General features: G+C 42.4%; 1 protein-coding gene across 1 annotated transcript in view; it reads left to right on the forward strand.

Moving 5' to 3' along the window:
- The window catches only part of GADL1 (glutamate decarboxylase like 1), a 108,995-nt gene that overhangs the window by 56,853 nt on the left and 25,221 nt on the right, over positions 1-26,921 (forward strand). The window contains exons 13-14 of the mRNA XM_073333370.1: positions 5,324-5,375; positions 8,690-8,779. Of these exons, the coding sequence (XP_073189471.1) occupies positions 5,324-5,375; positions 8,690-8,779 (142 nt within the window). The remainder of the gene's footprint in view (positions 1-5,323; positions 5,376-8,689; positions 8,780-26,921) is intronic.

A 26,921-nucleotide genomic window follows, 5' to 3' on the forward strand; every position in this document is an offset into this window, starting at 1 on the left:
TTAACCACAAACAACACGGCAACTCCCCATGCTCTGCTTTGAAAAATGTATGCTCTCTAAGGTATTCTTTATTGAGCCCCTGGATAAACAATCTCTGCAGGATCTCAGCTGAAGTGCCAGACTGTGACAATGAAACTGTGCTGGTGGTGCCCATATTGGGACTTTCCTCTGGCAGGTACACAGGGCCCAAAGTTGGTGTTCTGACAGATTTCTTCCTCCTCCCTCTATTTGTGCTCACTGTATGTGGCGATAACCAGTAAAAGCAGTTACAAGCAGAAAAATGCCTAAGTATCGCAACAAACGGGCAGATTTATTGAAATATTCCCAGACCCTGGCCAGAATCCTGGCAAAAGGACTTTTATGGGGTCTGATCATGCTGACTGCACACACAGACTCATGCTGGCATTACGAATTTGCAGTTGCTGACCGAACAAACCGGAGATAAAGTACATTCAATAAATGCAGGTAGCTAGATGTATGGAATATTGCTGTGTGTGGAATGGGACACAGCGATTAACAACAATACAGTGACATGGGAACAATGTTCTCCAAACTCCAGGCCAGTGTCCTGGAGCCACTGTAGTTAAAGAAGACAGATAGAAGTATGCAACCACTCCATTCACAGCAGGGGCCGCACAAAACCCCTTACCTAGTGCCTTTACTCAGGCTATGGCTGCGCTAGAGAGCTTACACCGATGCAGTAGTGCCGCTGTAAGCTCTCTCGTGTAGCTGTTCTAAGCTGATGGAAGCACTCTCTCCCGTCAGCTGCATTAATCCACCCCCAATGAGTGGCCACATCTGTGTCGGCGGAAGCAGCTCTCCCGCATCATAGTGCTGTCAATGCCGGTGCCTAAGTCGGTGTAGCTTATGTCGCTCGGGGGGAGGATGGCTTATTCACACCCCTGAGGGACATACGTTATGCCAACATAATTGATAGTGTAGACTTAGCCTCAGAAGCAATTAAATAGGCCTGACAAGGATTTGGCTGCAACCTTTGCAGCTGGGGCTGTGCGTGCAAATGTCACATGTAATTACTTTGTGTGAATATGGCAACATATAATTACCATAGAACCCAGTTTATCCGAGCCTCCATTATGTGGCTCTTCTTATTAACAGAACCACCCGCACGCACACAGCATCATGGGAAATTGATATCACCTCCATGGTAGTGTTAGCATGCCATGTTTTCAGTCTTGTAAAACGATTGACGCTACTAAGCAAAAACGTGTAGTACTGGCATTGGATGCTAAATTAGAGATTATTAATAAAATTTTAAAAAGGAGTCACTAGCAAAAATAGCCCAAAATTATAGCATTGGGAGAAACACAGTATTGGACATCGAAAACACAATGCAGAGCAAATTCTTAAATATTGCATGAATAACTCAACAACTCTGCACACTAGAAGACCATGAAGAAACTGAATGATGCTGGTCTAGATGAAGCCCTTTATCTGTAGTTTATACCGGCAAGAGAGAGAGGCGTTCCTATTAGTGGTCCTTCACTATGTGAGAAGGCTTAAGGCTTTCATCAAGGTTTAGAAGGGGACCCATGTTTCTGTGCTAGTTAGGGATGGTTCAGTCAGTTTAAAAAGCGTCATGACATCCGACAACTAACAGTCACCTGGGAAAAGCTGTCTACTGATTCAGGAGTTATTTCTGACTGACCAAAAAAAAAAAGGCAAGTATCTTAACTGAACATAACTTGTCTCTGGAACAAGTTTACAACTGTGACGGGACTTGCTGCCAGAATGGAAAAATCTGTGCCTGGCTACAAACAGAGCAAAGAACGTTTGACAGCCCTGGCCTGTACTAATGCTAGTTGCACATACGAGCTCCCGTTAATTATCATTGGTAAAGCAATGAATCCGCGTGTGCTTAAAGATGGATGCTTTGCCAGTCATCTACAAATCACAGGGAAAAACCTGGATGGACAGTGTTTTGTTTTGTGATCGAGTTTTTTAAAACTTTTGTTCCAAGCATGTGAGCTCATTTGAACAAACACCATTGAAAGCTATCTTACTGCTGGACAATGCAACCACTCACTCTGATGGCTCACCTTCCAAGGTGACTCAAACTTCTGGGTTTTTTTCTCCCTCCAAATGTAACCTCTCTTGTGCAGCCTATGGACCAAGGCGTCCTGGAAAGTCTAAAACAGCGCTATCAACGGGATCTTCTTAATCGACTACTGATGTCTGATGAAGCAGCTAAGAACAAAGGAAATATGGTGCAGCGCTGGAAAAAAAAAATGTATCAAGGAAGCTGTATACGGGGTTGCAGAAGCATGGGAAGACATCTCCAGGTCAACCTTACAAAAATTGTAGAAAAATCTGTGGCCTGAAGTTATTGCTGACATTCAGAACAATGACCTTGCAGCTGCAACAACAGCACTGGCAGCTGAAGAAGAGACCAGTGCATTTGTGGATCTTCTCCACAGACTTCCTGGCTGCACAGAAGTCGACAAAGATGATGTTGCAGATTGGCTTGAAAATGATACTAACTACCTTGGCCATCCCTTATTGGATGATGCCAAAATCATACAGACTGTACTACATGCTGACAGCGACTGTGTATCTGAAGAGCCTGCTGAGGAAGGATTGATGGAAAAAAATTCTCACTGTGATGCTGCAATAGCAGGAAACCTCTTCCTTCAGTACGTAGAGCAACAGCCTGATACCGACCCCTCTGAACTGCTGATGATGAAGCAACTCCATGACCACACAATGAAGAAGAGAACCTCTCATCTAAAACAACACAAACTGTCAGATTTTTTTCTAGCTATTATAAATGTGAGTGCTGCTGTACCTACCATTGTGGTATGTACTGTACTTTCTGCATATTATGTGTTGTGGTTACCATTAGTATTGCTGTTGTTGCAACTTAAAATGATCATTTCTGCATTTTAAAAAACTGGTACTCTTTTCTAGAATTAATGTTTGTGTATGCTGTAAATAAGGAAGGGGGAGTCTGTTTTTAATGCTTTGTGATTATCATTTCTGCATTTTTTTTAAATTGTACTCTTTGTGATATGTGTACATAAGCTAAATAGAGATGGTAACTTGTGTAACATTAAACAGACTTTGTAGACCAATGTTTATCAAGCTAGTGGTCACAGGACGGGTTTAGGGGGTTGCAAGTATAGAGCCAATATTAGGGGGTGGCAAGCAAGGCAATTGCTTGGGACCTCATGCCACAGCAGGCCCTGGGAAGCTAAGTTACATGCTTCAGCCCCAGGTGCGGGGTTCCAGCTGTCAGCAGCGGGCGGTGAGGTGCGGGGGTCGGGCTGTCAGTTGTAATTTAAAATCTGATCCCAGCCTGTAATAATTCAATAGTTAAAATTTTCTAGAAGTGATGTCTTAGGCAAGACCTGACTCAAGTGGTCTAGGGGGAAAAAAAGGTTTTAAATGTCCTAACCATTTCCTAATCCTGCAGGGTTGCTCCTCCTAACTTCAGAAAATCAAATACTGGGTGACTTGATCACACACTTCCACTCCTTATTACAGTTATACTGATCGAGTTAGGGCACAGAAACAATACCATGTGGCTAAGGTGACTACTTGCACAGCAGTAAAAGTGAATAACAAATACAGGCAGTGAACAACTTTCAAAGAGCTCATTTCAAAGAGCAAAAAAATTTCAGCCTCAATAGTTTGAACAATTATGAATAACAAATGAAACTCTGAACAATTCACAAACAGGAAAAAAAAAAGGCAAAATGTGGACAAATTGTTCACAATGAATAGTTTGACTATCTCTACTCTTGGTGCATTACTTCTAGAGCCAGTCGGAAAAACTTTGATGGAACCATATTGCATTGGAATATGCAGTTCTGTTGAACTTCAAACATGTCGCAAAATCAGGTTGATTTTACCACTGTTTCGTTTCAGAAGAAAAATGTGGAAAAAAGTTCCGACAATAGTGAGATGTCCCATTTCAACATTTTTGGAACAAAATCTTTAGATTTTTTGTTTTGAAATTACCTTGTTTTAATTTTTTAAAAATGTTATAATACAAAATAGCCAATGTTGCAAAGTTTCGATTCCATCAAAATGAAATGTTTTCATTGACCCAAAACAGTTTTTTTTTTTTTGAGTTTTCCTTTGTGGAGAATTATAAAATTTTCAGTTTTCATTATGATTTGGAACAAAGCCAAACTTTGAAATCCTTTACAAAATGGAACCTGCATCTTCCACACACAGCTCTAATTACTACCTTTATGACTAGAGATGGAACTGAGCTGCAAACTTTGGATCCACACCCAAAGTCTTCTGACAATCAGATGGGGTGAAATCCACCCTTTTTGATTTAGAATTCTGTGAAGATTTGTGCCTGCTGTATGTTTGGGTCAAGATCCAAATATTTCTGTAATTTGAGGGTTTTTGGATCCAGGATTTTGGTTCAGATCAATTTTCGCTTATTACATTAGTGTGTTTCTGCTGCTAGTGAAAGAGGAAATTTTTCTTTTAGTGCACTGTTGGAGAATTCCCAGGGATTATTGTGCATCAGTGATATATATTGTTGTGTAAAAGGGGAATTGTGAGGATACCGGGGGGTTGCTGAGAGAGAGAGAGAGGCCCCGTGCACTGGGGCCATGCTGCTGAAGAATAGGAGAGAGTAAGAGAACTGGGGGCAGTGGCAGGACTGAGAGAAATGTCATCTCATTTCACTTCACTGCCTACTTCTGACAGCACAGAGCTTTCAGCTGTGGAACAGAAAGTGAGTTATTAATGGAGAACAACTCAGGCGTGGTCTATACTAGCAACTTGCGTTAGTATAACTATGTTGTTCTGGGGTGTGGAAAATCCATACTCCTGAGCGACGCAGTTATAGTGACCTAACTCCCAGGGTAGACAGCACTATGTCAATGGGAGAGCTTCTGCCGTTGACAAAGCTACTGCCTCTCGGGGTGGTGGAGTACCTACACTGTCGATGTAGATCGTGTCTCCACTAAGTGCTACAGCGGCGCAGCTGCATCAGTGTAGCTACATTGCTGTAGCATTTTAAGTGTAAACAAGCCCTCAATGTTGGAAAAAGTTGCTACAGTGCAGTGTACAGTGCAGCTCACAATTCTAATACAGGTAGGCCCTACTTCTGCTCCCCCTGAAAGTGGGCAGCATTTGGTCTACACCATCACTCACCACTTGGCTCCAGTCTTTACTTATTTTCGGGAGCTGGTTATCCCATTAGCTGTTGTATTTTTACAGCAGATAGAGACTATTTTTAAGCTCTGCTATTAAGAAATCTAAACTTGTTCAAGACAATTTTTTGCTACCTGCATATCCTGTATTTCTGTTACATCTTGTAACATTGTGTGTTTACTTACAGATATCTAGTAGATGAAATTAAGAAAAGAGAAGGATTCCAGCTTCTGTTGGAGGTACGTGACTATAGAACTGAGTTTGTGTTTTTGTCAAATGTCCGTCTGTATTTTGGGTGCATATTTAAATAAACTTTGTAAATTGCTGATGCACAGAAGTGTTAAACCACATCATATTGTCCATATTTCACATAGTCTGTCCATTTCCCTTGCTTCTGGGGTTGTGTAGGTATTGGGACGTATGGCTTGAGTAATCCCCTTGTATGGCAGTTGGTAGGGTTGCAAAAGGACCACCCATCCTAGAGCTATGGCTAAGAACTAGAGCTGGTTGGAATTTTTCAGTTAAAACTTTTGTCCTGAAAGTGGACTCTTCTTCATTTAACCCCCCACCCTGTGCACCGTTTCCCCTGCACTCCCAAATTTCCAGGGCAGAACAACTGGATCTTTTCAACCAGCTCTACTGATAACTTCTTTTTCCCTTCCAATTTACTCCATGGCAAAGTAAATTGATGAAGATCCTGTTTGCAGAGAATGTGCTGAGTAGCAGGGATCTCGGCTCCTGCCCCTGCTCAGCTCTTTGGCCAATGAGATCAGCACCTGGGGACATCGACGAGGGGAGTCTATTTAGAGGAAGCACCTGGGGACATCGACGAGGGGAGTCTATTTAGAGGATGTGTGTGTGTGTGTGTGTGTGTGTGTGTAAGTGAAAGGCAGCAATGGGAGAAGGAGCAGAGTAGGCAGGAAGATGGAGAATAACAGGATGGCAGAGGCATAGGGGGAGAAAAAAGGGACAGGAGGAGGAAGGGAGCAGCAGACCCATGCAGAGCAACGGGGTGGAAAGAGAACTAAAAAAAAACAAAAAAACAAAAACAAGTGAATTGTTTAAAATTGAAATGTGGGTTTATATTTGTGCTGCTTTTTTGCTGATTATCCATTAACTATCATGGTTGGAGTGGAAGTGGAAAGAAATTCTAAACAAATTTTTCCCAGTAAACTTCTGCTAATTTGGAAAGAGCACAAAGGTGCGGGTGGGGGAGGATTATCCTGGGTAATAAGGTTTTTTGGCTTGTCTCAAGCCTGTTTGAGTGGCAAGGTGTTCTGGAACTTGTAGTCCAGAAGAACTGGTAGGAATTGTAAACAACTTGGCAGCAATGTGTGCTGGGAAAGGGAAGGCAGAGATGTAAAAGAGCTCAGGGAAGAGGTCCAATCTGATGTGGGGTCCTCTACAGAGTGAAAAACCTGGAGAGAGCAGCCATAGCTGCTGGTGAGCCTCTCCAGTGCCGGGGTGCAGGAGTATGGGTGGGACTTGCAGAAAGTAGCCAAGGAGGGGCTGTGGGAAGGAGGAACGGATGGGAAGAGGCCTGCAGAAGAATAAGAACCCTAAGGAGGAGTAAGCTGCCCATTTGGGAAAAGGCTGCCAGTGACCCAGAAGTGTCAGTCCTGCACCAAGGGTGAGGGTTTTAGGTTTGTGCAAGGAAGCCCATGAAGGAAACTACCTGGGGCAAAAGAGCCTGATGGCGGGATTGGGCAATTGTTTATTGTTTAGAGGCCCCAGGCTGGGACTTCTAGAGAAGGTGGGAGAAAAGCTTTGCCCTCACTCGCTGCATGAAGGGGTAAGATAGTTCAGGCCCTGAGGAAGGGACTGGAAGCTATGTGAAAAATGGCTAAGTGGAGCCAGTTTTTCTTAGACTTCTGTTGACTCTGGAAAAGGTAAGAGTTTTTCTCACATAGTCAGAGGGTTAACCTACCCAGTGAATGAAGGGAAACTGAGTCACGGCTGCATCTGATGAAGGGAAGTTAAGCCACGGACTGCGTGCACCCTCTGCCCTGAAACAGAATTGAGATTAAAACCCCATATTAGTCAGCTAGAGCTTCAGCTCATGAGGAAACTACTATATGTCCAGGGCTTGATCCATTCCTATTGGAGAAATCTGAGACTTTTAGAGCTGAACTTAATTTCATTCTTTGGCAGCAGGTGGCAAGTCTGCTGATCTCGTCCTGCTGATAATGATATTCTCCTTGATGATCAAATAATGTATTAAATGCAGTTTAAAGTGAGTCAGCAACTATAAATAGTTCCCAGTGCCCTTTCATGAAAGAATTTGGCATGGTCTAGGTAGTCTCCACGTGCTTTGGAGGAGGTCTGGAACTACCAGCAGCGTTTGCACTGGGGCAAAATGATGGTGTGATCTAGCTATCTTCTTCCCTATTTCAATATTTGTTCCTTCTTTTTCAGCCAGCATCAGTGAGAACTGTGGGTATAGTAGGGTTTAGTAGTGGGGAGGTATGTTCTAATCCTCTCCATCCTTTGCCCCCCCTCAAGTAGAGCACTGAATTGCAAAGACATGACAGGTCACTGTTAAGGAGGTGGAGTTTTTTGGGGAAGTTTGAACAGAACTGGGATGCATTAACTGTTTCTCTGGATGGTACTATGTGTCCTTCATTTGTCCCAGAAGAGACTGGGCTGAATCTGTAGGGGCCTATTGGGAAAATTTGTGAATCCTACATGCAGAAGCCTCATAAATATGAAGTGTCCTAATTTTAACCAACTGTGAATGGTCATTGTTGATGTTGGGAGACTCACAGCAAGCTCTGAATTGAGCATAAAACCTAAGAGAGATACTTGGGAGCGGGGTGGAGAAGTAGAGTCTTCCTTTGTTCCACAGTCACGTTCAGAAATTTTGAGAGACTGTCTCCTGGGCAGGACTTGTACATCACCTCAAGGAGTTTGGGACTCTTATTAAACGCATGGAATTCTGGCATCAGGTCCATCATTATACCGTATGAGTACCAGGCGGTCAAAAAAATTGCCATTACAAGGGTTTTTTAAATGGTTTTCTGAAACCAAATTTTTCTGATTTTTTTTTTTGTGCATTATTATTGAAATAATACAAAATTGTTGAAATTTTGATGAAATTGATGAAATTTCAATTTTTTTACTTGAAATTAAAAATTAAGGAAAAATCAAAATTTAAGTTTTAATTTTGAAATTTTGCTAAAATGCCCACCTTCTCTCTGCTTCCCTTCCCTCTTCCTTTTTTCCACTGGAAAAGGAAGGTGTGTGTGTGTGTGTGTGTGTGTAAAACCTTGAAGACTCCCCTTCCCGTCCGGGATGGGGAAAGCAGGGGTGGGTGTAGGCATTGTATAAGAGTAAAGGGGGTGAAAAAATATAAAAGTCAGCAGTTGCGGTTTTTTACTATGGCAACTAAACAAAAGCACCTTCAATCTGGTGAGGTTTTTTTGATGAAACTTTCTAAAGCTCAAATGTTTTAGCTGAAAAATTTCACAGAAATATAATAGAACTTTTTGACCCGCTCTCGTGAATATGACGTGACATGAGAGAGAAATAAGCAATCATTTTTTCTCTTACTCAGCCAGAGTATGCGAACATTTGCTTTTGGTACATTCCATCAAGCTTAAGAAAAATGGAGGAAGGACCTGAGTTCTGGAAGAAGCTCCATCAGGTGGGTAGTACACATATGGCTTACTGGTTTATTATGATTATCCCTTCTGCCAGGGAAGAAGGAGAACTAGCTCCTGGATGTGCCCACCATTAACCCATCAATAGAATGTTATTTAATCCTTAAATAGATGTTAGTAGGATTTCTAAGTTTATTATGCTCTCTATTTAGACAAGGCTAATTAAGTTTCTTTCTTAATGTAACAAAAGCAGATATTACGCAAGTATTCAGTTTACTATCAAAACTGTTAGACGATGGAGTTGAGAGAAGAGAAACAGTATTGTCTGTATCTCTTGTCTAGACAGAGCATTCATTACCTATTTCATACACTTAACATTGTCCTTGGGACTTGTCTTGCATTATCAATGGATATTGTAAGGGAAGATGTGCTTAAGAATACATTTCTGATGTTAAGCAACCCATAAAAGGAAGTAGGACTAGAATGGAAAAAAAGTAACTTTTGGTAACTTTTGTCGCTCTTATGGAAAATTACTAATATTTTGAAAATGTACTAAATTCCTTGATCAGAGTAAATTAACTAAAGAGGAGCCAACAGTTAAGATTAATTAGAAAAGTAATGGAAACTGGGATATCTGTGTATTCTTGACTAAGAAACTCTGCCACAAAGTGAGCCTAGCTGATTGTTGGTGGGTGGCTTGTTCTGCTTTTCCTTTTAACATACATTAAACTAGGCAGTAGAATTTCAAGGTGGAATGAGGATATGTAAATCCTAGACACAGCTAGGAAATCTTTTCTGCAGAGCCCAGCTCTTCTCCCAATGGTGCTCACAACACAAAAAGACCCCCTTTGAATTAAAGCAGGATACTTCTGTCTTTTGGGATGAGATCTTCTCTCCTCCAAATATATTATTCTTTAAAAAAAAATAAAAAAAGGAAGAAAAAAAAAAGAAAAGAAAAAGTATTACCTAACATTTTTACAAGCCCCATAAGCAAAAATGGGTCAGGTACTCAGCTGGTAAAAGTCAGCAGAGCTCCATTGACTGCAACAGAGCTATGCTGTTTTACATCAGCTGAGGATCTGGCCCATGGTCCCTGCACCAAGAAGCTTATAAAGTACATTAGGTGCTCTATGGCCCCAAGCGGGGGGGGGGGGGAAAGAGAGGTTTCCATATTCCGTATCGCAAGACGCCGCTCATGTTGGGTCAGATCATGAGGACCCCTTAACGCAAGATGCTTCCTCTCCCCTCCATACACAACTGTCAATGGCCTATCACTGTAACAGTGCCTGTGCCCTCCGTGAGCAAGACTCTGAAAACGGGGCAGGGAGGAGCATAGAAGAGGGGAGGTGATGGCCCCCCACCTTTCTCTGTGCCCACTTGTGTAGAAGGGCTGGTGCACTAGGGAGGAGGGAAGGGGTAGAGATGGAATAGAGTGAGCACCTTAAGGCACACAGAGAATGCCTTCCTGAGTCTCCCCAGTGCTTCCCGTGGAGCAGTGCAGCTCCACGCACCACCTATCAGGGCTGTGGTGTAAATACCGCAACATATCCCATTCTGTTAGCTTTGTTAAGTTAGCTTTTATAAGGTTGGAACGGGACTGTGCATCCCAGTAGAAAGTGGGTTGTAAGAAAGGATTTGAAGGAAAGAAAGGGAGTTTCTGTACAAAGGAAGGGAAGAGTGTTTTCCTTCGCCTTCCCAATAATCCAGGGAGCAGCTATGTGGTTATTTTATTTCTCCATCCCCAACAATGCGGGGGGGGAGGCAAATGTGGGACACAAAGTGCAACAAAGACACTCAATGAGAGAGAGAAGCAGAAAAGAATATAGCTGAAAGATTCGAACACCTGGGGGTTAATGTCTTTAACATAGTATAATTTAGTTCCATGATTCATTGTTGATTTAAATAATTTACAATAATTAATCTAATAATTAATACTAAACTAATTAGTGAAAAGGTGGAAGAAAAGAGGGTAGTAAGGAGTGCAATCCTTGCCAAGAGGCTTAAGACCTAGATAGCTGAAGATTTAAGAGGCTTGTTGCATCATGTCATCATAATTCAGTGTGGGGATGTATACGATTTCCTTCTTAACTGCTGGCACTTCCTGAATATCTTCATTATTTCACTAAAACGAACATTAAAAAAAATTAATTTACAATATCTTTTCATACCATACTTAAACACAGTAAATTATTTCATTTAGACAAAGATCAGTCATCTACTTTTTTGATGATCTGCAAGTCTGTGAATAATTAAGTGAGGATGTATGTTAGAAATTCCTTGTGCAGGTCACTGATTTATTACACTGCATAATCAGCAATAGAACTCAGAATTATACATGATTTTCTAAGGTTATTTAAGTTTAGTGCTTGTGAAAGATGCTAAGCTAACAGCACTGGGACCATATACTCAGCCTTGCTAAGGGGACTTTGTGCCATTAGAGTGGTGCAAAGTAACCTTAAAGCTTACCTGCACGTTGGCTTTACTCCAGATTTCATGGCCCACGTGGTGCAGGGCATGAGTCAGGACTGGCTGAGGTCATGGCGTGATCTGATTTTGATGTCACAGCTATTGTTGTCCTGCACAACCTGTTATCTCTCTCAAAGCATTTTTCCGTTTAATGCTTACTGTAAATTTGTACAGAATATAAAACTAGAATGCAGGCTCCTATAAATGCAAAAATTTGTGTGTGGGTGGGGGAGGGGGGGAGGGGGAATGGACTTGCTATACCACTAGAAGCAGATATGATACTGTCAACAGTAGATCTTCATCGGAGTATATACTGGGGCATTTTAAAGAGCAGAAGACAATGAAGGTGGAGGGGAAAAATAAGGTTGCCAGACATTAGTAATGTAGTGAAATGGGCTTTATTTGGAGCATTCAGCACTTTACCATAAAAGACTAAAATATTTTCAAGCTTACAGTAGCAACTAGGGGTCCCATTGAAAACCAGGGCCTCATTGTGCTAGGACCTGTACACATGCACAGTGTGAGAGAGTCATTGCTCTAAAGAGCTTATATCACCTAAAACGCCTCTTGAATTCCTGGCACACAGCACAAACTCCAGAGCAAAAATGGATTCAAACCAAATGCTTTAAAACAAGATTCTGAAAAAGTAAAAGAAGATGATAGGAGGGATTTCTTTCTTGGGCTTATAAAAAAAAAAAATAAGTGGCGTGTCCTGGTAAATGGGAAGCTTTTGTTACAATCAAATAGGAAATTAGTGTGGATCTCTGTATGCTTCTCACTGCAAAATAAAGGAAATTGCTTCTAACCTGGAATTGATGCAGCTCATTGGATAAAGTGACAAGCCTTGAATAGCTTTGTTAGTACCGTACATGCCCCCTGGTGGTTTTTTTCTGCTCATTCTTTTATGAATGCACTGTAAATAGGTATGATTTTAAAACAAAGGGAGCAAATGGAATATATAGAGCTAATTAAAGACATGATAAAGAAAGAAAACTGAAAACTGTGATGCTCCCTACCATATGGGAAGGGGAGGGAAAGGAAAGTGGAAATTTAAACCCAGCCCCCTCTACACTTCAAATGGTATCATTTCATAACTACAGGTATCCATGTGCATTTTTGTTCATAGAGGGGTCAGGTTCTGCACCCCCCCCCCCCCCCCCGCTCTGTTTGCAGGGCCCCAGCAGCACAGAGGAAGGAAACTGGTTCCATCACTGTAGCTGGGGATTACTGCTGCATGAGAGAATCCCCACAAGGCATTGAGATTTCATAGCTGGTTCCTGGTCATGCCACCCCTGCAGCCTCCTGTCCAGGGCCATGTTGGGGTGGAGAAGGGGTTTGTCAGGGGTGCAGCTGGAGCATGTTGCTCTCCAGATCTCCTCTATTGACCAATGACATTGCCAGCTAGTATATTTTAGAGGAGATTGCAGGCTGGTCCAAACTCTGCTGGGCCTGGGACAAGCATAAAACCAGCACCAAGAAAAGGTAGTAGTAACTTTCTTCTGGTTGATTCCCTATTCTACTGGCCCATTGGAATCTGTGCTCAGAAGAGGATATGGGCCATAATTTTATGTGTTCATGTAGGATGAAATTTATCCCAGTGCAGAGGACCAAAGGAACATACTAGACACCAGGTAAGCCCAGAAAGCCGGATTTAAGTGATGTAATTGACCATGTGGTGGGTCCTTTGCACTGGGGTGAATTTCATCTGTATTGTATTTCTGAACAATATATGTTCACGCATCATATTCCTGTCATGTCTGTACGGCTTCTATACAAAATTATTTTAGTTCTGATACTGGCCTTTTAGTCTGAAAGTTTATTTGGATTTTGCCTTTTTGTGTTTGGATGCTGTCCTTTATAGGATTTTTTGGTCAAGTTTTACAAAAATTAGTTTGATTATATTTCAATGACCAGAAGGCAAAGCATTTTATGAGTGTAAGATACTTTTTCTGCACTCGTATGTAGCTGTGCTATAAAACCTAAACCTTGGTGTGTTATTTCCCCCTTTATCCAGACTAACTCCTTCCCACCCCTACCCACCTTTTAGAGAAAAACATGTTTCTGGTTAGCGGATAGCGAGGTTGGTAAAAGAGCCTATCACATGAGTAGTGTTCTGATACATTTATAGACTGAAAAGTTGTCTATCAATGCAGAAACGTAAGGGGGTTGAAATAGGGTTGCCTTGGCAACTTCCGAGTCTTGTAGTATTAATCAAATATAAATCAAGGGTCCAATTCTGCACACCCAAAATATCCATTGACTGCAATAGGAGTTTTGAGTGGGCAAGAAATGCAAGACCTAGAATAGTCTGGATGACTAGTATTTGCCCCTTCATTATTTATCTTAGGACAGCAAAAAATTAATGGCACAGTTCACAGCTGCTACATTAAACAAGAGGGCCAAGTTTTTGCACAGCCAAATGGCCCCTTGGTATCACTGTGAGTTTTGTCTGCATATGGGATGCAGGATTTGGGCTCAGAGTTTCTCTTTTACCCCATCACTCTCTTTACATTACTTTACATTTCCCTTTTCCTCATTAAGAAATTTGACTTTAAAAATGTGTACTTCGGGAGAGTAGGTGTTGCAGTCCTGATTCTGTAAACTCTTGTTTACATGAGTAATTCTTAATCTCAGCAAAGTCTCATGGGCTGTAGAATCAGTCTGTGTGAGCCAAAGAGTCCTTATATAAGGACTCATCCAATTTCCATTAAAATAAATGGAGAGATTTGCACTGAAATCCATGGGAGTGGGATTGGCCCGACAGTCATAGCTATGATGGATTGGGAGATGCTCTGTAATAATTTATTAATACTGTTTGTCGGGCTGTTTTCTGCATGACTATAATAACTTAATGCAACTGGAGAATGTCTTCAAAAACGGGCAGGTAAGGAAAGACTGGCTCAAGATAAGCCACCCCTTTGCTTGAGAATTGTTAAGGGACAATGCCAGGACTACTAGCTTTAAAGAGTATGTCTACACTTGAAGGGTAACATTGCCGGCGGTTACATTGCTGCTCAGACCTACTTCTCTGCAGCCAACTCTTCCCCTGTTCCTGGTACTGAGACTCACCAGACCTTGTATGCATTGCTGCTGTGCTTGTGCTTGTTCTTTTATAAACTCTTGTGGACGCTTCTGCTGCTCAGCCTTCCACGCAAGGAGGGACTGTCGTTCCACCTAGTAGGATGCCAGGAACAATTGCATAGCCTTCTGCATCTCCATTTGTTGCTCCACTAACCATAGTAGTGTCTGCTCCATCACCCAAATGCTGTCTCTTTGCACCGGCTTTCCCTATCTAGTCCTCTGTCACTACAGCTGGGGGAATCACAATCCTGGACAACCCCCCATGTGTAACAGGGGCCAGTCTCCACTCCTGTCCTCTTCCCTTAGAAACCACACAGGTTCCACCGGGTGTGCTCTCAGTGAAACTTTGTCAGTTTCTCTTCACCAGTATCACCACAGTCCCATGCCTATATACAATATTAGCCAAGCTTTAGGCCCTCTCAGCAGGACCTGAGGGCAGAGAGGTCTCCCCAGTCTGAGGCCCCTGAATGACTAGACTCAGCTAGCCCTGTTCCTCCCTCTTCTGACCCCTCCACTTCCTTCCTGTGCCTGCTTTATCAGCCCTGGACTGATGGGTCCAACTGATGGGTCCCACCAGCCTGATCAGATAATTACCCCCAATCAGCTTCTCCTGGGGCACTAATTAGCATCTAAGTGACCAGAGTGCAGGCTCCCCTAATCACTCCCTGCACTCTGTCACAGTCTTCGATTGTGGCAAAACCCATCATGGCCAAAATGGTCATGGAAGAGGGACCAGAAAGGAAGGAAAACAATTAGGGAGGATGGAGACAAAGAGGAAATTAAAACACCAAGGTTGGGGAGAATGGCAGAAACAAAGTGAAAGACTGAACCCTCTAGGGCGGAGCTATAGCGTATAACAAGACTGGGACTTTTGTGGTGTGGGGGGGGAGGGATAAACCACTGCAGAAGGCATTGCTTCCACTTGGCCTGGGCCTTCTAAATCTTCTATGCAGCCTTAGTAAAACCTCAAAAGGCCCAATTCATTCATACTTCCATTCCAGATGTTGAAAGGACACTTCCACAGCACATGAAATACTGTTTGCAGATTGATATTTTTTTTTTTAAAAAAAGCATTGAATTAAAATAAACCCTCTGGATTTCAAAATATCTCAGTGTGGACAGCTTTTATGGGGGTGTTTCCTGGGAGAAAGAGGGTAAAGAGCCTTTTTTTTTTTTTTTTTTCCCAAACTGAAGGACCATAGACTCCAAGGATGCTGGGGCTTGGTAGGGCTGGATTCTTCATTTCCCTGCACTTTGTGCCATTCCAAATTGTGTTGCCTGATGGGAAAGGCACCTCAAGCTGTGGACTGGCATTCTCCTGTGGCTGGCTTCTCTCTAAGGGCTTGTCTTCACGTACAGTGCAACAATGGGGCAGATGCATTGATGCAGCTGGGCCTCTGTAGTGAAGGCGCTGCTGCGCCGATGGGAGAGCTTCTCTTGTCAGCGTAGTTAATCCACCTCCTGTTGATATAGCGCTGTCTACGTGGGGGGTCAGGTCAGTATAACTACATTGCTAAGCGGTGTGGATTTTTCACACCCCTGAGCGATATAGTTATGCCAGGATAGGTCTGCAGTGTAGGCCTGGCCTAAATAAAAACAAAATAGTCTTTTGCGTCAATTTGAAGTGGGTGCAGCATTTTACCAGGTCTGAACAATAGAATTTTGCCCTCCCTTTACTCACGGGTAGAAGTAAGGAAGAAGAAAATCTGTCTCCACGTCTGTCCCAGATAAGTGAGTTCTCAGACAGTCTTTGTCTCTTCGTATAGGAAATGAGGCCATGGTAGAAAGCCTGTGACACGCTTTTCTGAGCCATGATATCCTCCGTCAGTGTGTTTATGTTGACGAAGAGTTAGAAAGGTAGACTGTCTAAGCATTCTAATAAGGAAATAGTGATTTTGATTCACCAGCTCAGTTACTCCATTGCTTTCAGTAGTTACAGTGGTGTAAAACTGGAGAGCCACAGTGGTAATCAGGCTGGGAGTATTAGGAGTTATTTGAGGAATGGAGAGAAAATAGTCACGAGCAGAATCTGCTGAAAAGAGGAACAAAGAAGAAATTGGCATGTCCTGGATTAACCAGCCCTCTCTACCATGCAAGTTGAATGGTGCAACACCACCCAGCCAGAAAATAGACTGAATTTTTTTAAAAATTGCTAGTGCTGACACTATTTAAAGAGCATAGGAAACTAGTGGAAATTTAGGCTGAATGTGTGTCATTAGCTAATCCTGAGCACACCCTTGAGAGTTAGGTAATTAATGAGGTAGTATTTTACCAATGAGGAAACTGAGGCAAAGAGATTAAGTAGTTCGCTCCATAGATGGAGCGGGGTTAGAATGTGAGTTCCTGACTCCTACCCCTGCATGCATGCATTTACTGATTCATCATAATTGTTTCAAAATAGCTCAATAATAGCAACTCTTGGACATGTTTTGCCATATTCAGCCGCATTCCAGAATCCGTTCGCTATTGCTGTAGAGATTAAATGGAACAAAAATTACATGTTTTGCCACAGATTCCAGGAGGCTTTCAGGAATTGCTCATCACACTTTTCAGATATGATGATTTTTATCAGACTTATCTAGAATAAACATTACTGTTCTTGAAATGACGGTGGTAGAACTAGGTTAGGAGTAATGGTGACTCTCTAGTGGCACTGAGTTAAACCTCAATTTTTAGAAAAAGATGTTGGATTATTACATCTCCTGCATTTGCCAGTTTCTCTCTGATAAGCATAGTCAACGTCTTACTACTTATTTTACTGTCAGCTACTTAAACCTCCGCCCCCCCCCCCCCCCCAAAAAAAAAAAACTAGGGCTCCCAGGCAGCAGAGGATTTTGTGTCAGCAGTATGATTTTTGCAGAAAGTAATTTTTTTGTCATTCCTGCCCTATTTACCATCAAATATCTTCAATTCTGAGGCTTACGTATTAGCCAGTGCATGGTGATACACTCTGCATAATCGGTCAGCTTCAGTTAGTGTGTCTGGATCCCTGACTCCATCCGGCCCCTTTGAACAAACAGCATAATTTTTGCTCTGCTTAAATCTGAGTACTTACTTTCTACTCCTTCATTCCCTTTTGAAGTTTTAAAATATCAGTTGGTATTTAATATGATCTTTTATACCTGCTCTAGTGGGTTTTTTCCCCCCGGGAAGATGGATTCCAAGGTTCAACAAGAGGTTAATTTTGTGTTACTTAGTTCTATTTACTTCTGTACGGTGCTATACGCTTCTTTTATAAAGTGTCATTGTGTTCGTGCATCTCTGTGCACCTCTTCATTATGCAGTGTCTTTCTCCATGCTGTACACACATTAATAACCAATGATGGAAGAAAAACAAGTTTGAGTTACATGCTGAACTCCAAACTGCAGTTATTTTGAATGTGTCACAGAAAATGTTTAATGGACTAGGGATCAAAATGAAACCTGATATACATCACAGGAGAACTCAATAATTGAAGCATCCCAAGAATGTCTAAGTAATTGGAATCTTGAGCTCGCTAGAAGCTTTATTCATTGTGCCCAGATTTTACCTGACTAAAGGCCTTTTCTTCTCTTTTAACAAATATAGATCAGATTTTAATGCACAGAATTAATGGCTACAGCTTGCATTGTGCCATCTCTAGCCATGCTCATCCCTGATTGTTCAGAGGAAGGAGACCAGATCCTCTGCCCCCAATATATTGATGATGGAGAAATCCCTTCCTGGTCAGCTGAAGCCCTGAAGCATGAACTTTTAGGAACATAAGACACAAACCAAAAGTGAGCCCCAGGGGTGCTGAGCCCTGCCCCTACCATCTCAAGTAACCCCATCATATAATCACACCCATACATTTGTCCAGCTCTCTTAAAACTAATTAAGTTGTTTGCCCTCATAACTACTGTTGGGAGGCTGTTCCAGAACACCCCCTGAAGGTTAGAAACCTTCTAATTTCCAGCCTGAATTTGTTCATGGCCAATTTATACCCATTTGTTCTTGTGCCAATGTTGTCCTTTAGCTTAAGTAGCTCATCACTCTCACTAGTATTTAGTCCGCCCTGATGTATTTACAAAGAGCAATCATATCTCTTCTCAGCCTTATTTTTGCTAGGCTAAATGAGACTTGGTGTTTTTGTCTGCTTTGATAAGAGAGGCTCTCCATTCCCCAATAATCCTAGTAGCTCTTCGCTGGACCTGTTTTAGTTTCGAATGTTTTTTTCTTGAACATGGGTGACTTGAATTGTATGCAGTATTCATAAGGCCTTGTCAGTACCTTGCCTTATTATTGTTCTGGATGCTGGGGATTTGAGAAGAGGCACATAGGAAACTGAACATGTCCTTTGCTCAGCACTTCTGCATTGACTCCTCAAGAGGGGGAGCCTGGCGGGGTATCTGGGGCATGAAACTGGGTCTTCAGTTACATGTGTCCAATAGTTATAGTTCTGGGTCTGCTTAGGCAGTGTGGCCCCTTTCTCAGTCCAGGAAATCAAAGAGCAGTTAGAGGGGTTGCAGAGATGCCCAGCTCTCTGCTTGTGGATTGGGGAGTGGATTCCATTCCCCCAACTGTCCTGTAGTCCCCACACAGAAATTCTGCCTACTGACAAGCATGCATGTCTGGAGGTGGGAGGGGAAAGGGGCTGAACTTCACTGAGGGAGTTTTTTAAAGAGGATAAGTGAAGAATAAATGCTATCTTGAAACAGTTTGAATTAGAGAGAGGATTCATAGACTGAGGAGGTAAATGCGACAATGATGATGATTCTGGGTGAACACCTTTTTTTGGGTCAGTGTAACCCTTATTTTCTGTACTTGAATTATCTGCAAACACACTGTGACTTACTGATTTGTTCACTGTTCACAATTGCTCAACAGATATTTTTTGACAACAAAGCCTGTGGCTTTTCAACTGTTGGATGCGATTATTCCTTCTAAAATTTAACATTCAATATTTCAACTTTGAGGAGCTTAAATGGGACTTAAGTGATGCCTGGACCTTGTGTAGCCTTTCTGCACAGGGTAGATTTCATCCACAGTGAAAAAGCAAACATGGCTGAAGCAAAATTGTAATTAGCAGTCACTTAACTGTTAGTGAATAATTTTCCTCACAAGGATTACAAAGTGTCTGTGTAATACAGATTGCAATGGTCTTTGTTTGCACAGTTTAAAGGCAGTTTCTCTTACTGCCGGTGTATGGTAACAGGAGTGTCTTCGGTTATGTAAAATATTTATGAAGTTACTTAAATGTCAGAAGTAATAATTGTTGTAAATCACAATCTTATAAATGAGTAATGAACACTGGGTTGTCTATTGGTATCGGCTTTTTGAACAAACCTTTTCCACAAGAATAGAGGTTGTCTCTGGTTACAAACCTTTTCACCATATTAGTGTAGTCATTAATACTGCGCTGTAGTGTTCATTCCCATTTATACTAGGGATGTAAAATGTTAGCTGCATAAGCAGTAGTCTTACCGGTTAAGTCTGGCCTTAACTGTTAACCCTGGGCTGGCGGGCTGGCCGGCCCCAGTGGCCCGGATCTGGCCGCCCAGTCCGTCAACCCCAGTGGCCCTACGCTGTCTGCCCAGTCTGCTGACCCCAGCTGCCCTGCACCACCTGGCCGGAGTGCTGGAGCAGTGCCTCCAGAGCAGCGCTCCCTGGCTAGAGCAGGCCCAGCGGCACCAGTTGGATCGGCCCCAGCCGCTTAATCAGTTAACCATTTAAATGAAATATTTTTAATCATTTCAGTGGTTAACTTTTTAAACCGTGTTTACACCCCTAATTTATACCTAACCACTCCATTGCTACCCGGTCAGCTCAGCTGATTGTACCATTCCTGTCCAGGGTAACCGGCACCAGCTGTGTGCTGTAAGTGCCTGGTGCATCCTAGCATTCTGCTGGTTTCAGTGTAAAGTTAATGAATGATGACAATGTGCCCGGTGTGGTGGAATGTCAGTGATGAAAGAAGTAATTACACGTTGATGAGCTGGACAATTTATCTTCTCCTGGGTAGAAGCCGTGAGGTTCTTTCACTCGTAAACATGGAAGCCCTCGGGTCATCTGTTTGCCAGAGGACCAGACTGGACTCCCTTTTGGAGCTTCTCCTTAATCATCCAGAAAACAGTGACTGTTTAACCATATGAATGTTCCCTTTGGTTTTTCCCACCTCTTAGGGGGGATCTGCCATGCTAGCCCAGAAAGTGAGACAAAGTTGGGCTAATTTTGCCCCTAGTAACTCCTTTGGGGGACTCCATTACACCAGGGATGAACTTGGTCCTGGAAATGGAACCTGTTGCTCACGACCAGTACTGCAGAACACTGGCACTAGGTTGCAAGACTCAGTTCTGTTATGGGGAATTTTTGAAAGAGATGGCAAAAATATACCCAAGTTACTCATATAATGGGAACGATGGTTTAACTAGATATTACATAAAGGCTGCCAATATAAAGGTATGGCTAGATTGCTGCTTTAAGCCACTGTGTGGAGAGTATGCTGAGAGACCACGAAGAAGTAGTGGGTTCTGGAAGCATTCTGCCTGAGCAGCCAAAGAGTGCCTCTGGGAACTATTGCGGAGCAAATACTGGAACAAAGCTCATCTTCCACCTTTATTTCATTGTTGAAAATTTGTATCTACTTGGAATGTGTGTGGCTTCATTTTGCAGCTGGAAGGTCTTGTTATGCCTTTCTCTGCTAGATTGAACAGCCCTTTAGTACCTAATATTTTCTCCCCATGAAGGTACTGATGCACTGTAACGAAGTCACCACTCAATCCTCTTTTTGGTAAGCTAAACTTATAGAGCACTTTAAGTCTCGTTGTGAGGCATTGTCGCCAGCTCTTGAATCAATTTTGTGGCTCTTGTCTGCACCCTCTCCAATTTTTCAACATCCTTTTTAAAAATCTGGATACCTGAACTGGACACAGTATTCTAGCATGCCCTCTTCCCTACTTCTACTCTCTTCTCCCCTCTTTATACATCCAAGGATCACATTCACCTTTTTTGCCACAGCATCATGTAGGGACCTCATGTTGAGTTGTTTGTCCATTCTGACCCCTAGATTCTTTTCAAAGTCCCTTCTTACCAGGACACAGTCCTCTATTCTGTAGTATGGCCTGCATGCCGCCTTCTTAGATGTAACCTTTGCATTTGGCTGTATTAAAAAGCAATTTGTTTCAAGGAGCAGAGCTTACCAAGAGATTCAGATCACGCTGTCTGACTGCACTGGCCTCCTCATTATTTGCCACTCCACCAATCTTCGTGTCACCCACAAATTACATCAGCAGAGATTTTATATTTATTTCCAGCTAATTGGTGAAAATGTTGAATAGTGTTGGGCCTGGTACCGAATTCCATGGAACCTCATTAGAAAGACCCTCATTCAATGATGCCTCCCCATTGACCATCACTTTTTGAAATCTTTATTTAGTCAGGTCTTAATCCATTTAGCGGGTAATTTATTGAAATTGTGTAATGCTAATTTTAATCCTGTTTGTTTTTAAATCAGAATGTCTTGTGGTAATAAGTCAAAAGCCTTAAGACTATGGGCTAGGTTTACAAAGGTACTGAGGTGTCTAATGCTAAGATTTAGGAGCCTAAGTACTGTTTTTAGGCACAACTAAGATTCACAAAACTCCTGCTTGGCTAATGCCTAAGCCTGGAGGTGCTTAAACTCATGCTGTCCCTACGTTTTTGGAATAAAAGTTTGGTAGGTGCCTATATTTTTGCCTTTGCCAGATGAGGAGAAGGGCTTTGAATGGACATCTGCCACCTCTTCAGTGAGTTCCCTAACCACTGGGCTATAGAGTCATTCTAACTCTTTTGTTGGTCCAATTAATATTTCATTATTCAGTTATTTAATTAAAGTGGAACAACTTCAGGAGGCGAGATTTAGGGAGACCCACATCAGAATATCCCATAGCTTGGTGGTTAGAGCGCTCACCTGAAAGGTGGCTGTTCCCTATTTAAATCCATTCTCATCAGGCAGAGGGGGGACTTGAATCAGTGCTCTTTCACATCCCCAAAGGTCATAAGGGAGGTCCTCATCCTCCTTTCTGCCCTCCCTCACAACTGTTTTGTGTGGAGGTAGGTGGCTTCTGAGCACACTTACCAGCGCAGGCCCCACTGTGAGTTAGACACAGGCGCGCCCATATTTCCCAGTTAATGAATCGCTGGCAGAGATATGCATGGCCCTGTTGCCTGGTCTTAGTCATCTATCTCTGTGAGAGGGGTGGGGCTTAGCACACCCCTCCGGTTTCCATCTCCTATTGGCTAGCTTAGATGGCTCCTCGCCTAGTGTGCTGCTTTGTGGATCGCATTCTAATGTGCCTGTCTCTCCCCATTCATTGTTTAGAGCCTAGGTGCTCTTCTCAGGCTTTGTAAATCACAGTGGTGTTCCTGTGATTTTTTTTTTCTAGGTGCCTAAAAGTTAGGCACTGCAACACTCAGCATCAGAACACCTAAGGGCCAGATTTTTAAAGGTGTTTAGGCATTGGTTAATAAAGTACAACAAACTTGTTATATCATCAGAGAATGAAATCAAGTTGATTTGACAAGACCTGTTTTCCATAAAACCATGTTGACTGGTATTAATTAAATAGCTATCATTTAATTCGTAATTGAATCCCATATCAGACTTTCCATTGTTTTGCCTGGGACTGATGTCAGGCTAACTGGCCTGTAGTTGCCTGAATCATCCCACTTGCCCTTTTTAAAATAGTGGCACAACATTAGCACTCTTCAGTCTTACAGAATTTCTTCAGTATTCCAAGATCTATTAAACATTAACATCAATTTAATGTTTAACAATGGGCCAGAGATCTCCTCGGTCTGCTCTTTTCAGACTCCTGGGTGAAAGTTGTCTGGGCCTGCTAAGTTTAAAATGTTTATCTCTAGTAGATGATGTTCTTTAACGTCCTCCTTAGTTACTAATGGACTGGAAAGTACTTTCTCATCCTCTAACTGCTAGTCAAGTGACTAATTCATCATTTTTGGTCATAGTGAGGTCCCAATAGGTACCTAGGGTTGGGTGCAATACCTTGTGTTCTATACTGTGACTCAGACAAAGGTAGAACAAGGAGCTACACAAAACTTGGCAGCTCTTCCTGGGATGGGTGCATGCTGGAGAGTGTTTGGGGGTGCCAAGTAATGAGTGATATGGTGGGAGGTGCTGGAGGTATCTGGGGTGGGGGATGACAGTGGGTTGTAGTGATAGATGGCTGGGTTGGCAGCAGTATTAGTATTTCTTTGGGGAAGAGGGATGCAGCAGCAATTGCAGGGCTTTCCTGCAATCTGGCTGGATGTGTGGCATCTCAGCTGGGTTGTGGAAATTCATGTCCTCCGTCAACCCTGCAAGCAGGCTTCTGTTTTGTGAATCTGGTTCTTTTTATAAACAACACTAACCTTGAAATTTCTAAACCATACCTTATGGAATCTGATGAGGTTCAATAAGGATAAGTGCAGGGTCCTGCACTTAGGACGGAAGAACCCAATGCACAGCTACAGACTAGGGACCGAATGGCTAGGCAGCAGTTCTGCAGAAAAGGACCTAGGGGTGACAGTGGACGAGAAGCTGGATATGAGTCAGCAGTGTGCCCTTGTTGCCAAGAAGGCCAGTGGCATTTTGGGATGTATAAGTAGGGGCATAGCGAGCAGATCGAGGGACGTGATCGTTCCCCTCTATTCGACATTGGTGAGGCCTCATCTGGAGTACTGTGTCCAGTTTTGGGCCCCACACTTCAAGAAGGATGTGGATAAATTGGAGAGAGTCCAGCGAAGGGCAACAAAAATGATTAGGGGACTGGAACACATGAGTTATGAGGAGAGGCTGAGGGAGCTGGGATTGTTTAGCCTGCAGAAGAGAAGAATGAGGGGGGATTTGATAGCTGCTTTCAACTACCTGAAAGGGGGTTCCAAAGAGGATGGCTCTAGACTGTTCTCAATGGTAGCAGATGACAGAACGAGGAGTAATGGTCTCAAGTTGCAGTGGGGGAGGTTTAAATTGGATATTAGGAAAAACTTTTTCACTAAGAGGGTGGTGAAACACTGGAATGCGTTACCTAGGGAGGTGGTAGAATCTCCTTCCTTAGAGGTTTTTAAGGTCAGGCTTGACAAAGCCCTGGCTGGGATGATTTAACTGGGAATTGGTCCTGCTTTGAGCAGGGGGTTGGACTAGATGACCTTCTGGGGTCCCTTCCAACCCTGATATTCTATGATTCTATGATTCTATGGAAAATTCCATATCCCTTGCTTGAGCTTCCCAGTGAAGCATTCTCTCAGTTGTGATTCATTTTTCATGCCAGTTAAAAGCTGGTAAAGGACTTAAACGGCTTTAGTGCTTGGGCATTCAATATGTATTGAAATCTATGCTGAATCTTAACAGCTAGACTTGTTTTCAGAATGCAGCCATTCTGATACATAAACAGTACCACTGTAACTGTACATAGAGCCACACATGCATTTTTAACCCTGCAAAATTCTGCTCAACAAATATCTGAAGCCATAGCAGGTAGTGAACTAGTAAGACCATTAGGGGGCACCAGAACAACAGGAATAGGTTTGAGCTACTAATTAGCATACACACTGTTAATGTCTGCTGGGTGCAGTCATGCAAAATCTATTGCTAAAAAGAAAAAAAAAAATTCTCTTCAGTTTTTATATGAACATAATTTTCACCGATGTGTCCACAGTGTGCTGTTTTCTGAGGAGACAAGCTGCTGTTAGGGAAGATCCTACAGTATGTGTGAATTTTCTCCAACCTTCCAAGGAGCAATTGCTGCTGTCCTTTTTTTATAATATGTAATTTTATACAGAGTATTAAGATTTAGAATAGAAAGTATATATTTACTTTGAATGTAGTTATCACTGAGAGGTTGGTGTTCAATGAAATGTGAAAGCATGTTTGTAAAGATATACAATCCTATATTCAACATAGCATGTATATCCACTGAGAACTGAATCCACAAATGTTTGAGAAACTAGTATATACTTTTAACTGAAGACATTTGAACTGTCAGTCATCCAAGGAAGAAACTACTCAGCCTTTGTGAAGACTTAAAAGGATACACGGAGAGGTCCCTTATGACCAATTGCTATGTATGGCTTTCAGCCTGAGTAGATGGTTAGAGCCCTGAAAATCTGTGAATATCTGCTTTATATCCGGCAATATCTTAATCTGCGGACGCGATTGCGGTTGTTTTTAACATTTTTGCAGATTGGATGTGGATCCAATTTTGGTATCCATGCAGGGCTCTCTTAGTGAGGTAGGGGGCTGGTGCAGATGCAAATGCGAATGTGGATAGATGTATATAAAAAGGTGGAGTGCAGATCATGGGTCGGATACAAGTAAATTATCACAGATGCGGATCCAAATTTTTGCATCTGCCCAGGGCTCTACAGATGGTCTGTAATTATTCCCTTTGTGGCCATGGGGAACTGACATGACATGGCATCTAATAGGAAGCAGGGAGGTAAGTACTCCCTGACTTGGGGTATCTGTGGATCAGGAGCTCTGGAAGCTGCTTTTTTATATGGAAAGATATCCGTATCCTTCTTTCAGCCATTCTTGGTTCACTGCAGGGCAGAGGCCTTGAGCATTGTATTGCAACTTCTTGGGATATTCCTTCTCGATTTTTGACCAAAGTTTTGGACTACTATATTGTTGTTCAACATTGGTATCTAGTACCATAATACTGTAGGTGAACTTGGTGCTTTGTACAGGGAATTGGAACAATCAGAAGAAGCTGTGCCCTGAAAGAATATACCCCAGTTTTCATGTTGAGCCCAGTACATCCTGAGACAGGACTTTGAAGAGTTCAGTGCATGCTGTGTGAACCCTCATTCAGAGCCAGCATGATCAAAGGAGCTCTTAGGTAATGATTTTGCCACTGAGTTTCAGTGCTTTGATTGATGTAAGGAGTCCCTGGTAATAGGTTTTCTGAAGGGAGTGGCCACTGGCCAGAACCTAGACCTACTTAGCCAACGCAGTCCAGGGTTAGCCAAGCTTGCCTGACTCATCTACATCACTGCTAAGCCTAAAGCTGCCAGGGACTGTCACAGTGAAATTGCTCAGAGGTCCTTTATCAGGTTTGTTGTGTTACTGACCCACCGACTGTGAGATAGTGTCTCTGATGCACAGATAAGCATTATAGATGATGTGAAGCACAAAAAGGACACACATTTTTGATAGTAAAAACACCCAACAGAATGGATTTTGGAAGTGAAAAATATATCAAATAATATATATTTCCAGTAGAATTTTGAGCAAACATCGTATAATGAGCAAGGAATGTAGCAAAGAGATTAGAAAATAAGATCATTGCAGAACATCTGGCTTTCATCAGACAACCGTGGCCATTTGGAAATTCCTGCTCTTTCAAGCTTACTCAGTCTTTTGTTGAGGGTTAATTTAAAACAATATAAAGAACTGTACTGTTGCTTAATTCCAAATCAGGAAGTCACTCCCTACATTCATGCAATTCTTTAATTCACTCACTAGATGGAGATCAAAAGCAATCCAAGTTGTTAGTCTCCTCTCCTTCCCTAAATTACCACTGCCACAGCAGAAAATGAAAATACATGATACTATTTTCCTTGACAAGCTTTTAAACTTTTTTTTTCCGTCCCAGAATGATTAATCTTTTTTCCAGAATCTTCTTAGAGAGTAAAGAAGAAGC

Source organism: Lepidochelys kempii, chromosome 2, assembly GCF_965140285.1.
Source record: "Lepidochelys kempii isolate rLepKem1 chromosome 2, rLepKem1.hap1, whole genome shotgun sequence".
In the NCBI taxonomy this organism is placed as follows: Eukaryota; Metazoa; Chordata; order Testudines; family Cheloniidae; genus Lepidochelys; species Lepidochelys kempii.